Source organism: Ictidomys tridecemlineatus, chromosome 11 (assembly GCF_052094955.1).
Source record: "Ictidomys tridecemlineatus isolate mIctTri1 chromosome 11, mIctTri1.hap1, whole genome shotgun sequence".
Lineage (NCBI taxonomy): Eukaryota > Metazoa > Chordata > Mammalia > Rodentia > Sciuridae > Ictidomys > Ictidomys tridecemlineatus.
This window is the reverse complement of record NC_135487.1, coordinates 17,401,049-17,413,095: the sequence shown is the minus strand read 5'-3', so window position 1 is coordinate 17,413,095 and position 12,047 is coordinate 17,401,049. Positions and strand designations below refer to the sequence as shown.

General features: G+C 44.3%; 1 protein-coding gene across 2 annotated transcripts; it reads left to right on the top strand.

Annotated features, from left to right (window-relative positions):
• The first annotated feature begins 4,106 nt into the window (after positions 1 to 4,106).
• Stmn1 (stathmin 1) lies at positions 4,107 to 9,649 on the top strand. Of its 2 annotated transcripts, XM_005317627.4 has the most exons (5): positions 4,142 to 4,222; positions 5,873 to 5,945; positions 6,434 to 6,606; positions 8,551 to 8,742; positions 9,138 to 9,649. In XM_005317627.4, exons 2-5 carry the CDS (start codon positions 5,933 to 5,935, stop codon positions 9,207 to 9,209), a joined length of 450 nt encoding a protein of 149 aa, XP_005317684.1. In that variant the 5' UTR covers positions 4,142 to 4,222; positions 5,873 to 5,932; the 3' UTR covers positions 9,210 to 9,649. The 2 variants fall into 2 exon arrangements, with proteins under 2 accessions (XP_040144075.1, XP_005317684.1); XM_040288141.2 differs by lacking the exon at positions 6,434 to 6,606 and having other exon boundaries at positions 4,107 to 4,222.
• Positions 9,650 to 12,047: the final 2,398 nt, after the last annotated feature.

Genomic DNA, 12,047 nt, shown 5'->3' with positions numbered 1-12,047 from the left:
TAAACTAAATACCCCATAAGGAGGCTGGGGATGTAGCTCAGTGGTAGAACATGCTCTCAGCATGCTCCTGGCCCTAGGTTCCATCCCAGTGCCAAAATATAAAATAGGGTTGGGACTATAGCTCAGAGGTGAAGTGCTTGCTTCATGAGGTCCTGGATTCGAGCCTCAGCACTGTGGGGAAAAAAATATGTGTGTGTGTGTGTGTGTGTGTATGTGTGTGTGTGTGTAGATGGACACAATACCTTTATTTTATCTATTTTTATGTGTTGTGGAGGATCAAACCCAGTACCTCACACATGCTAGGCAAGCACTCTACCACTGAGCTACAGCCACAGCCCTGTAAAAAAAAATATATTTTTAAAAATAAAACACCTCACCTCACGGAAAGAATTACCTAGCAACTACCACTCCTACCAAAGGGTGGAAGTATAATAGTCATTCCTTCATTCAATAATCTCTAGCAGACAAGAAAGTTCTCTATCATTGATGTTTAAGGGTGCAGCAGGTACAAGATGCCAGGTGTTATGCTCAGTGCTTTTGTTATCAGAGGAGTTCCCAGAGAGTGCGACCTCGACTCGCGACAAGTCACCAAGGTTCTTGGCCAAAGAGACAGAACAGAATTTCAGTAAGCATCAGTCAGAGACACAGGCAGAAAAGGAAAGCAGACGCACCTTCAAGGGAGAAGGTGGGCCAGCTACTCCAGAGGAAGAAACAATGGCCGGTTGGTCCGGGGAGTTAATATTTACAAAGGGACAATGGCGAGGGGCTGGGCTAGAGGAGGAGTCAGGGTGGAATTACACACTTTCACACCAGTTTTTCTAGGGCTGGCACTTTGCCCTCAAGTTTTTATAGGCAAGGGCATAGGTCAAGGGCACAGGTCAAGGTGGGGGGCTTCCAACTAAAGTCATGGGCTGGGTGGCCCAAGGTGCTTGTTTTGCATTTCAAAGATTAATTTCCAGCATGCCAGCAGCTCAAGCTTGTGGCCACCTTTCTTTTTCTGTATTCCCAAATTCCTGTCTTAATTTCAGGTACATTAACTCAAACCCTCATTATACACCCCTCACCCCATATTGGAGGGATCTACTATCATGGGAGACAAGCAGAGGATACGAGGGCTGCGAACATCCAAGTCCCCATCCTGGGCCAGGCCCAGTACTGGTCACTCAGGACACCAAGGCAAAGACAGTGTCCCTGCACCCTAGGACCTAATGGTCTAGTGAGGGGCGGGGCGTGTGAAATTGCAGATTCACAGGTTTAGAAAAAAGAAGGCAGGAAGTGAGCCTGAGAGCACGGAGCCTGAGGACCAGGGACAAAGGGAAGAAAGAGGCTGAGACAATAAGAAAACCTCTCCCACAACACCCTAGGCCAAGGACAGGCCCCAGAAGCAGCAGTAGAACTGGGAGCCTATGTGGGAGACAACCGGCAGCCTCAGAACCAACAAAGAACAAAGCCTGCCGTCTCTCTGGGAACAGAGAAGATCTGACAACAGCCCTGCTCGTTTCATCAGTGTAGACATCCCTTCTGGACTTTGAAGCCTGAAGTGCCCTCCTTTGGCTGTCTACACAGATCAAATAATCTGGATGGCTGCCATATCTCGACTTCACTTTGTGCTAATCCATAGTCACAGCCAGCTTCGTAACAATCCGACCAAACCATCTGAGCAGAAGCAAAAATAGTTCTCATGGGCAAAGATAGACAGTTTCAGGACGGGAATGTTAACTCCTTGCTGCCTCTGCAAGAGGGAGGGGATCTTGAAGTTAGTTTTAGGAAGTCTTCAAAAAGGGAGATTCTGCCCCTCTCCAAAGTGAAGTCTCAACGCTATTTTTTCTCACCTTAGAGTTGAAAGCCCTTTCTATACCAGTGAACGCAGATGAAAATTCATAAAAGCCCACAAAAGAACTACATCCCAGTCCTTTGTATTTTGAGAGAGGATCCCCCTAAATTGCCCAGGCTGGCCTTGAATTTATGATCCTCCTGCCTCAGCCTTCAGAGTAGCTGAGATTATAGGCCTGCACTACCACGCCCTGCTCACAAAGACTTGTCTATTCACCAGATCATTCTAGAGGAATTTTTAACCCATCTCCTTCTGATCCCAAGCAGCAATGAGGATTTCAGGAAATCTTCCTCACAGAGACTGGCAGGACCAGGTATCTAACAACAAACCCAGAAGTCAAGTGGCATTATTAATAAGAACAACAACAACAAAAAAAAAAATTAAAAATCTATATGAGTTCTAACATCTACAGTCCTAGCTGTGGTTTCCATGGAAATAGACATCTGCTCCAGGGAGAAAGAAAAGGTGGGGTGAAATGGTGTAAGTGCTTTAAAATAATCAGTGTTTTGAAAGATTAATTTTTTTTCCTGTCACAACATTAGTAGTCAGAAAAGTAAGATTTTCATCTGGCAATTTCTTATATTTTTAAAAATGCATCAAATGGGCGTGACTTTCCTATGCAAACTTACAGATCAAGATTATCTTGAAAGATAAAAGGTTAGTTCAGGGAGTAACAGACCTCTTGGCATTGGAACTCTTGCTCATTTGTGGTGTCTAAGTCATTTTTCAGCAAGGTCTTAGCTTGGCTCCTTTTTTTTTTTTTTTTTTTTTTTAAGATACTGCTCAGAAAACTGACAGATGGAAGCACCTGGCCGTTCTGAGGCTAAGTTCCTGAAAGAAGCTTTTCTGGGTTCAGAATATGAATCATTCCTGGTCCGAGCCTGCATGCTGGGCAAAAGCTACTTAGACTAGCTGGGGGGAGGCAGACCCCACACAAGGGCGATTGTTGGAGAAAATGCTGCAACCAGCATATTTCAGGCAACAGCAAGTTGCTAATTGTTTGCTTTGTGTGATATTTGCTGCCTGTATGATTCAGTTTTCATTGTCCCCAACACCTATTAATTGTTTTATCTCTGGCACGTCCCTAGTGACTAACTAGTTATGGAGCCTTTTTAAATTAAAACTGTTATTTCCAGAGAATTGGTCAAATGTGTTTCTTGGTTTAGGAACATTAAGCCCATTAATAAAATGAAGGTGTCCTTTGTTTCATCAGGTCTCAAAGCATATGCCTTGATACACCATCACTAGAGTCTTGGTCAGGGGAGTGGGAGAGGAGATCTGGAACCATGAGCATTTCACTTATTTATTTTTCTCATTTTGTGGGGAAGGGGAGATCAGTCATTTTAAGATAGTCAGGGTCAAACCAATTTCCTCTGTGCCTCTGCTGTGGTTCTGATCTATCCAGGCCAGAGGAACAGTGACCTTGAGGTTCCTTTTGTTTTCATTCTTAAAAAGAGCACTGCACTGCTCCGACGAGCACGTGCTCCAAGAACAAAAGCAACACTTAGCTGCAGTCGGTGTATCTAGAACTGCTACTGGTCTTCCTTCCCTATCATGGTGAAGGGTTGGCAGAGCAGATGGAGTCTGCATTTGAGCCCAGTGGCTTTGTTAGACCAGAGGAGATCAAATTCCAGAGCCTCACGCTTTCCTGCATGGGGTCCCTGGTCACCAGCTCGAGAGGCTGAGGACACTAGTGAGGACGCACACAGTGAGGGAAGAGCCACGCCCGCCCGTGACCCGTTAGCACTGGGTGGGTTAGAGACTATAATGATGTCATAATACAGGTAGCATGCGGGTATCCAGAAGTAGGACGCTAAAGGGCAGGGGGCTATGCAGGGAAGTGGAGTGACATTGTCCTATCACAAGGACTCAGGCATCTTAGGCGACGGTGCGGGGTGGGGCACCAGAAGGGACGTTGCTCTGTTTAGGTGCTGGCACCGGGAAGAACCGGGGTAAGTGGCTCGAACGAGGAAGAGTCCAGGCAGCCAAGGTTTAAGAGGTAGGGCGGGACCCCCTTACCTCCGCCCCGCCTCACCCTACCCTTTCCCCATAGATGCAAAGCCAGCTCTGACTTTGTCCTGGTCGCCGCGCCAACGCCCTCTTTCGCGGTGAGACCGCGCCCTAGCCGCTGTCTCACACCTGGGGAGACCCCCAAGCACTCCCACCTCCGCATTGTCCTCGTGCCCAGTTGGCTTGGACTACACTTCCCGAGGTGCTCCGGGTCCAGAGGGGGCGGAGCCCACTCGGGTAGTGGGGAGGGGTCGGCACGTGCCGCTGCGCTCAGCCAATGCGGAGCCCCGTGGGGAGGTCACGTGCCGCTGTTTGGCGCTTTTGTGCGCGCCCAGGTCTGTTGGTGCTCAGTGTGGCCAGGCGGCTCGGACCGAGCAGGTGGGTGTTGGGTTCTCAATAGGGCCAGTGGTGGCGGGTTGGGGGCAGTTTTGAGAAACGCGGCGGGCGGGAGCGGTCAAGCTGTGGCAGCAACCCGGGGGAGGGCGGCGGGCGTGGCCGCGGGCCCCCGAGAGGGGCTGGCGGGCGGGGGTCGCTCCGCTTTGTGTGTGGCTCGGGCGGAGCCCCGGCTTTGTCCCCACTCCCTGGGGGCGCGGCTGTCGTGGGGAAGGGGCGCGGCCAGCTGGGAGAACTCTGGTCGTCAGTATCGGGGTGCCGTCGAGGAGACAATAGGGGGCGTGGGCCCTCGTCTGCCTCCCCTTTCCCTCGCCTTCTGTATGCGTCTTTTGTGGGGTCCCTATTGTCTGAAGGAGTAGGGCGCGCCCCTGGAGAGCAGCAGCCCTAGGTCCAGGCTGCAGGCGGCTGGGGCCGCGCCCCCTCCCCGCTGTTGCCCTCTCCCATGGTTGGGAGACTCGTCCAGGGTGGTTCGCCGATCCCCGCGGAAGGGCACCGCGAACAGTTCTGGATACTGCTGTTTGGGTATTGAGGTGACGGGAGGAGATAGGCAGCGGACAGCGGAGCTACCCGGCGGCCAGTTCCCTGTGCCCGCCCCACCCGCCAAGCTGCAGCGGCGGCTTGGCGGTGTTTTTGGCGGGAGTTGAGGGGGGGGCGTCCGCGCGGGGCGAGTTCGGGAGGGGCGGAGTTACCCGGATAGGACCGTTGGCTCCGCCTCTCCCTCCCCTTCCCACGCGCGCGGGCTCCTCAGTGTAGAGAGTTCGCGGAGATTCGAAAAGACGCGGGGAGGAAGTGGGCGGGGCCAGGGGCCGGAGCTCAGGGCGTGCTTTGATTGGCCGGGGGCAGCCTGCCCTCTCTGCTCGTCCTGGCCAGGGCCACGCCCATCCCGGGTCCGGTGCTGTCTAAAGCTCTGTAGAAACTAGACGTTTTTGCTGTCGCAGATTTCAATTTCTGTGTGTTGGGAACCTGTAATCCTAGGTTTTCAGTACTAGCCCGAGATCTCCAAGAATCGTGATCTTAAAAAAAAAAAGAAATCGACAAATGCATGTAGGATTTTTTTTTTTTACATAGGCAAGAAATATTAAAACCTAAAGGTTCACAAAACTTGATTTTGCTCACTGTTGGGCAAGAAGCTTAAGTCTTAAGAACAATAGGAGTTGAACATAATTGGTTAACGTTAGCTTGGGCGTCATGTTATCCACCATGGCAGACCAGACAAAGCAGGGGTGGGTGTTTCATTTGCACAATGAGTTGTAGGCAGTATTAAGATGGCTCCGATCTCACTGTTGAATTGAATCTGGAATATCTTCTCATGGTTTGGGCGAAAAAAAATTTAGTTTTTTGGGGGGAGTGGGGAGGGATCCTTCAACCTTGTAACTTACCTTCTTATTTTTATTTTTTTTGAATAATCAAGGTTAGCTAACAATCTTTTGCAACCAGTGTTTTATTCAGCTTTCCCAGTATGTTTCAGTAATTTTCAGAAACCCTGATAATTTTATTTCTTGGTTAATGATGTACATAATTACACAGTGATTTTTCTGATATCAATTTATGTGGATGTGATTTGAGGTCCCTTTGTATTGATGACATACAGAAATGCAAAGAAATTGATTGCATGCTTTTGAAAATCATTTTCAGGGCTTTCCTTACCAGTGGATTGTGTAGAATACACTGCCAGTCTCTTGTCTTCTATTCACCATGGCTTCTTCTGGTAGGTAATCTATTCAGAAAAGCTGAAATTTTGATTGGTTTATGATTAAAGAATAGGAGGTAGCTTAGGTCTTAAAAGATTTTAATCTGGCACTTGTTTTGGTTTTATTACAAACCCACTTTCTGAATAGGAGAATAATTAAAAAGAAAAAATGATTATCACTTGAATGTACTGAGAGCTCATAATCGTTTCATAATTAGAGGATTTGGCTTGGTCCAAAGCAAAATTGTGGAGTTTGCGCAAGTCTTTCTTTTGTTCATTAAAATGATTGTCAAATACAATTCCTCAAAATGGAGTTTATTAATCCAAAGATGTTGAGCTTTGTTTTTCTGGGAGATGGTATTTAAGTAATTACTTGCCTACAAACACGTCTTCGCCAGCCCTAATTCTATTCATTAAATTGGCTTGGTTTTTAGAAATTATGGAACCATTTATTAGAATAGGAGAATCCCATTTTTCTGAATTATCATAAATATGATCAACTCCAGATATTCAGGTGAAAGAACTGGAGAAGCGTGCCTCAGGCCAGGCTTTTGAGCTGATTCTCAGCCCTCGGTCAAAAGAATCGGTCCCAGATTTCCCCCTTTCCCCTCCAAAGAAGAAGGATCTTTCCCTGGAGGAAATTCAGAAGAAATTAGAAGCTGCAGAAGAAAGACGCAAGGTAAACATCACAGCTCACAGAAAACAGGATGTTTATTAATGTGAAAGGGGCAAATCAGTTTTGTTTCCATAACGGGAAGAAAACAGTTGTAGCTGCACTGTAATTTTAACTGTGAAAATTATATATGTCAATAGTGGAGGAAAATAACAGCCATCATTTATTGGGCTCTTATTATATGCCAGATTCTATGTTTTTCCCCTTTAATACAATGACTCTACAGGGTAGGTATTGTCTCAGATAATGGAGATTAGAAAATAGCCTCAGAACGCTAAGTCATTTTCCTGAAGTCTTACACCCAGTGTTGGGGCCAGAATTCTAGCTTAGTTCTGTTTTATAGGATGCTTATATTACTTGTGTTTCCTCTTTGAAAAATATAACATTTGTTGGCAGATGATTCTTTCTAGTTTTATTTTTTATAGCTATACAGTATAAAAACATTTAAAATTGTTAGTGATGTGGATGTGTTGCTCAACTGGTATTGTGGTAAGCTTTTCTCTTATGTAAGCATATAAAGTAGCCATCTTTTAAAAGAGCTAATCGGAAAAAATCAAATACTAACATAGTTGTAAGAAAAATTAGGAAATAATTTTGGAAATTAAAAGTATTCATTATGCTATTACCCAGAAGTGACCTCTGTTAATATTTTGGTGTATTTCTTCTCATTAGAATTATTCTATTCTAATTATTTAGTCTTTCCTTTCCCAATAACTAATTGGGGTAAGTAGATTTAATTTTATTAAGGTTGGGGGAATCAAAGGTACAAAAAGGTGAAAGTGACTGGGAATGTGACCCAGTGGTAGAGTATTTGCCTAGCATGTTCAAGACTAGCTTCAGTCCCTGGCATTGCAAAGGAAAAAAAAGATGAAGTAGGAATCCACCCTAGCCTAGCTCTGATAGTGTGATATGAAATCAAGCATGCATACACACACATATATGACCCTTTTTAAATAGGTGGAGCCTGTGCCTTGTAACTAACTTTCAGTGCCACATTCTATGTGGATAATGACCCACTGTTAGTGCTGGGAATCTGTTCTCCAGGAAGAGTGACTGTTTACATTGGTGCGTCATCTTCTGCCTGCTATTCCATGTAGTTGCAGTTCATGGAGTAGGAGGAAGCAGTATGACTGGAGGCTGGACCAAGGAAAGATTTTTAAGAATCACCAGACCCTGTGGTCATTAGCTTGTGCTTTATACAATAACCACCTAAATGTAGTGAAACCCCTATCATCATTAGGATATTGCAGAAGCAAATTAACAGAACCAGTGGCATATCTCTGTAGCTATGCCCTGCGAGGCAGTGTTTCCAAACACATCTGAATGTGTATCAGTTAGTGCTAAATGAACTAGTGTTCTTTTGGATAGCCTTTGAAGTTTAACCAAAATCCTTTACAATAAAGTGCCATTCCTAAGGGTATTTACTCAAGTCATTTGGATAATATTAAGCAATAAATCTTAATCAGGATTTTCTTACAATGGCGATAGGTGTGGTGATGCATGCCTATAATCCCAGCAACTCTGGAGGCTGAGGCAGGAGGATAGCTAGTTCAAAGCCAGCCTTGGTAACAGTGAGGTCCTGTCTCCAAAAGGTGAGGAGATGCTTGGGATGGGACTCATGGCAAAGCACCCCTGAGTTCAGTCCCTAGTTACCGGAAAAGAAACGAGAAATAATTGGGCAAGAAATTTCTGAACAAGTATGAGCAATTTTCTAAAACAAATAAAGTACTAGAAAAAGAAGTTGAATGTACAACTATAATGCACCAGTTAAAAAATTACAGGAAAAAAGATTTTCACATTATTTTTATGATAAGGATAACATGTCAGAACTTCAGTATTGTTTAAGGGACCCTATTTTCTGCCTCTTCAATCTTATCTGACATGATTTTTATAATTTTAATTAGTGCCAAAGACATGTCAGAGAGTCTAGCCTGTTAAACTTTTTTCCAGTCTCATGAAGCTGAGGTCTTGAAGCAGCTTGCTGAGAAACGAGAGCATGAGAAAGAAGTGATTCAGAAAGCAATAGAAGAAAACAACAACTTCAGTAAAATGGCGGAAGAGAAACTGACCCACAAAATGGAAGCTAACAAAGAGAACCGAGAGGCACAAATGGCTGCCAAACTGGAGCGTTTGCGAGAGAAGGTTGGTTTCTTTGTTGAGTGGTTAAGAGCTTACAGTTTGAGGCACCAAAGAATTGGCATGAATTAATAGCCTTGACTAAAAAATGTTAGGTGTCCTTTGTGTCCTGAATTTGGGAGCATAACATAGTAAATGAGAGAAGTGCTTAGATGGGACTGGGATATATATATGTATATATCAAGACATTGAGTAAATTTCCAGCATAATTGGACATTCCTTGGAAGAGCAGTAGAAGGCTTAGCTATTAGGCTTCACACGTGACCCAGGAGATTTAAGATGATGTCCTAGAACCTCGTATTTGTTGAGTTCCACAGGCTGTAATGTTTACTGAGCCTATGGGGTGGGCTGTAGTTTAACTGGACTTTTCAACTGATGATGATTATGCAATTTCTCCACAGGATAAGCACATTGAAGAAGTGCGGAAGAACAAAGAATCCAAAGACCCTGCTGATGAAACTGAAGCTGACTAATTTGTTCTGAGAACTGACTTTCTCCCCTTCCCCTTCCTAAATATCCAAAGACTGTACTGGCCAGTGTCATTTTATTTTTTCCCTCCTGACAAATATTCTAGAAGCTAATGTAGGACTGTATAGGTAGATCCAGACTGTAAGATGTTGTTTTAGGGGATAAAGGGGAGAAACTGAAAGTGTTTTAATCTTTTTCTAAAGTGTTGGTCTTTTTAATGTAGCTATTTTTATTGTTGCATCTTTTCTACTTCAGTGCACTTGGTGTACTGGGTTAATGGCTAGTACTGTATTGGCTCTGTGAAAACATGTTTGTGAAGAGTATGTAGTGGCTTCTTTCAAATTGTTAGATGCTGAATATCTGTTCACTTTTCAATCCCAATTCTGTCCCAATCTTACCAGATGCTACTGTACTTGAATGGTTAATAAAACTGCACAGTGCTGTTGGTGGCTGTTGCTTCTTTCTGTTCAGGTAATTATCAAGCTGTAGAGACCCTCCTAGTTTACTATTCCAGATGGGGCTTTGGGATGGTGGAAACACCCAGCATGTACATCACTGCAAGCTCTGCCCTGGGTTTCTTGCTTCGGAGGCAGTTTGCATTGTCTTCTTCCACAATCATCACTTTGTGTTGCTGCCTCAGCCCAGATCAGCTGTGACTATATTCTTTCAGATGTTTATTTGCAAACAAACAGTTTTTTGTTTCTCTATCCCTGTTAAAAAGGCAATTTAAAGGTACAAGTGGTGTTTCTAGAGAATAGTTTAGAGGGGATCTTAAGATCTTAGGATATTTGATGGTTGGTTTGCTCAGAATTAGTTGGGGGTGCATCGTAAAACTTTCCTTCCATAGAGTGATAAATCGACAGGATACTAATGACACTTTTTGTGCTGCTGGAACAACTCTTGTGAAATGATTAAGGGAACATTAATTATATTCTGGAGTATGGTTGAGGTTGGAAAATAATTCATCTTCTACTCAGAGGCCATAAATACCATTGTTAGCATACTGCCTCTCAATTCAGGGAAAGCCTCTGGCTGCTGTCCTAGGTTCCTATTTGGGAAATAGCCTTAATTGCAAATGAATATTTGCTTATATCTGCAGCAAAAAAATGTTTCCAGGAAGACTACTGAGATTTACTACTCTGTGTGCTCCTGTAGCTCTGGCTTGATCTTGATTTGGGTTTCACCAAACTTATTTGTGAGAATAATAATGGCCTACCTCCCGTGTTAGAATTCAATGATTGTGGTATGTGTGTACAGAAAGAACACACTTAGAACTGTTGAGTATATAGTTAGGCTTATTCTAAATAGCAATTACTATTTTCATCCAGAGGCTAATAAATGATCTCAGTTTATACTTTTGAATTAGAAATGATTATGTAATTTTTGTGTGCCTTGACTTTGAGACTAAAATGATAATAGGAGTTTGGAAGAAAGTTAATATATAGAGAGTTATGGTGGGGCGGGGCTGGGGTTGTGGCTCAGTGGTAGAGGTGTTTGCCTAGCATGCATGAGGTACTGGGTTCAATCCTTAGCACCATATAAAAATATTGTATCCAGGGCTGGGGATGTGGCTCAAGCGGTAGCGCGCTTGCCTCGCATGCATGCGGCCCGGGTTCGATCCTCAGCACCACATACCAACAAAGATGTTGTGTCCGCCAAGAACTAAAAATAAATAAATATTAAAAATTCTCTCTCTCTCTCCCCCTCTCTCTCTCTCCTCTCTCACTCTCTCTTAAAAAAAAAAAAATATTGTATCCACCTAAAGGTAAAACAAAAGTTTTTTAAAAAGAGGTAGGCCATCTAGAACAGAAACAAGATTAAGTGTATTTTTAATGTGTAACAATAGGTTTTGAGCAGTAATAAGGAAGACAAGGCAAAGGTGAGGCTGGTGTGCAGGGCCTTGGCACTGTTCATCTTTGGATCCTGTCTCTGGCACATAGAATTGATTCACAAGATTCACATGGGTGAATCGAGCCTACAGGATCTGCATAAGGCATTAGTTGTGAACAGATGGGAATAGAGTCGAAAGACAGCAGGAATTTAGAATAATAATATCAGGTGTCATACAAATGGCAATAGGATACTCAGGGAAGAGAACATAGAAGAAAGCAAAATGGGCCTGAAGGTCAGTCCTTCAGCTAGTTACAGCCAAGCCCATGGTGCCCTGGCTTACTGTCAGTTCTAAGCCTCAACCTCATGACAGTGATGTCACTGGGAACAGAAGGGGATGTAGCCTACCCCTGGCCTTTTTATTTCACCCTAACCTTAGTACTTAGTCTTGAGCAGTTTTCCATTTCCTTTGGATCAGAAAAGAAGGCTGGGTTAGGTTCCTTATGCTGCACTGTGAGATTCTTCACATTTGACTTAGGGGGAGGCGAGTAATGGCTACCCATGAACTCTGGAGTCTTGTTTTTGTTTTTTCAGGTACTGGGACTCTAACCTGGAGCCTTATATACTATGTGAGTGCTTGTCACTGAGCTGGTGAACTCCCAGTGCCCTGGGAATGTCATGTCTTCTCCCAGGCCTGAGTGCCCTTGCTCTCATCCTCAGGAGTCTGCCTGTATGCGGGCATGCCAGCCTTGTGACAGCACTTATCTCAGACTGACCTTATGAGGCCAGTATAGATTGACTACAGCCTGGGCCTGTCACGGTGGAGCAGACTCCATTCCTTTCATCTTGAGTGGAAAACGATGCTTGTCCCTTCTGATATTTTTGTACTAGGACTATTTTACTCCTCAATCTGGGGATTGAACGCAGGGGCACTATATATCGCTGAGCTTAGTCCCTGGCCCTTTTTATTTTATGAGACACAGTCTCATCAGATTGGTAAGATGCCTTGAACT

What these genes read in the sequence shown, in the direction of transcription:
- Stmn1 (XM_005317627.4), top strand. An exon ending in CTGCAGAAGAAAGACGCAAG is followed by an intron (nt 6,607 to 8,550) that starts GTAAACATCACA and finishes ACTTTTTTCCAG; the next exon opens with TCTCATGAAGCTGAGGTCTT. An exon ending in TGGAGCGTTTGCGAGAGAAG is followed by an intron (nt 8,743 to 9,137) that starts GTTGGTTTCTTT and finishes ATTTCTCCACAG; the next exon opens with GATAAGCACATTGAAGAAGT.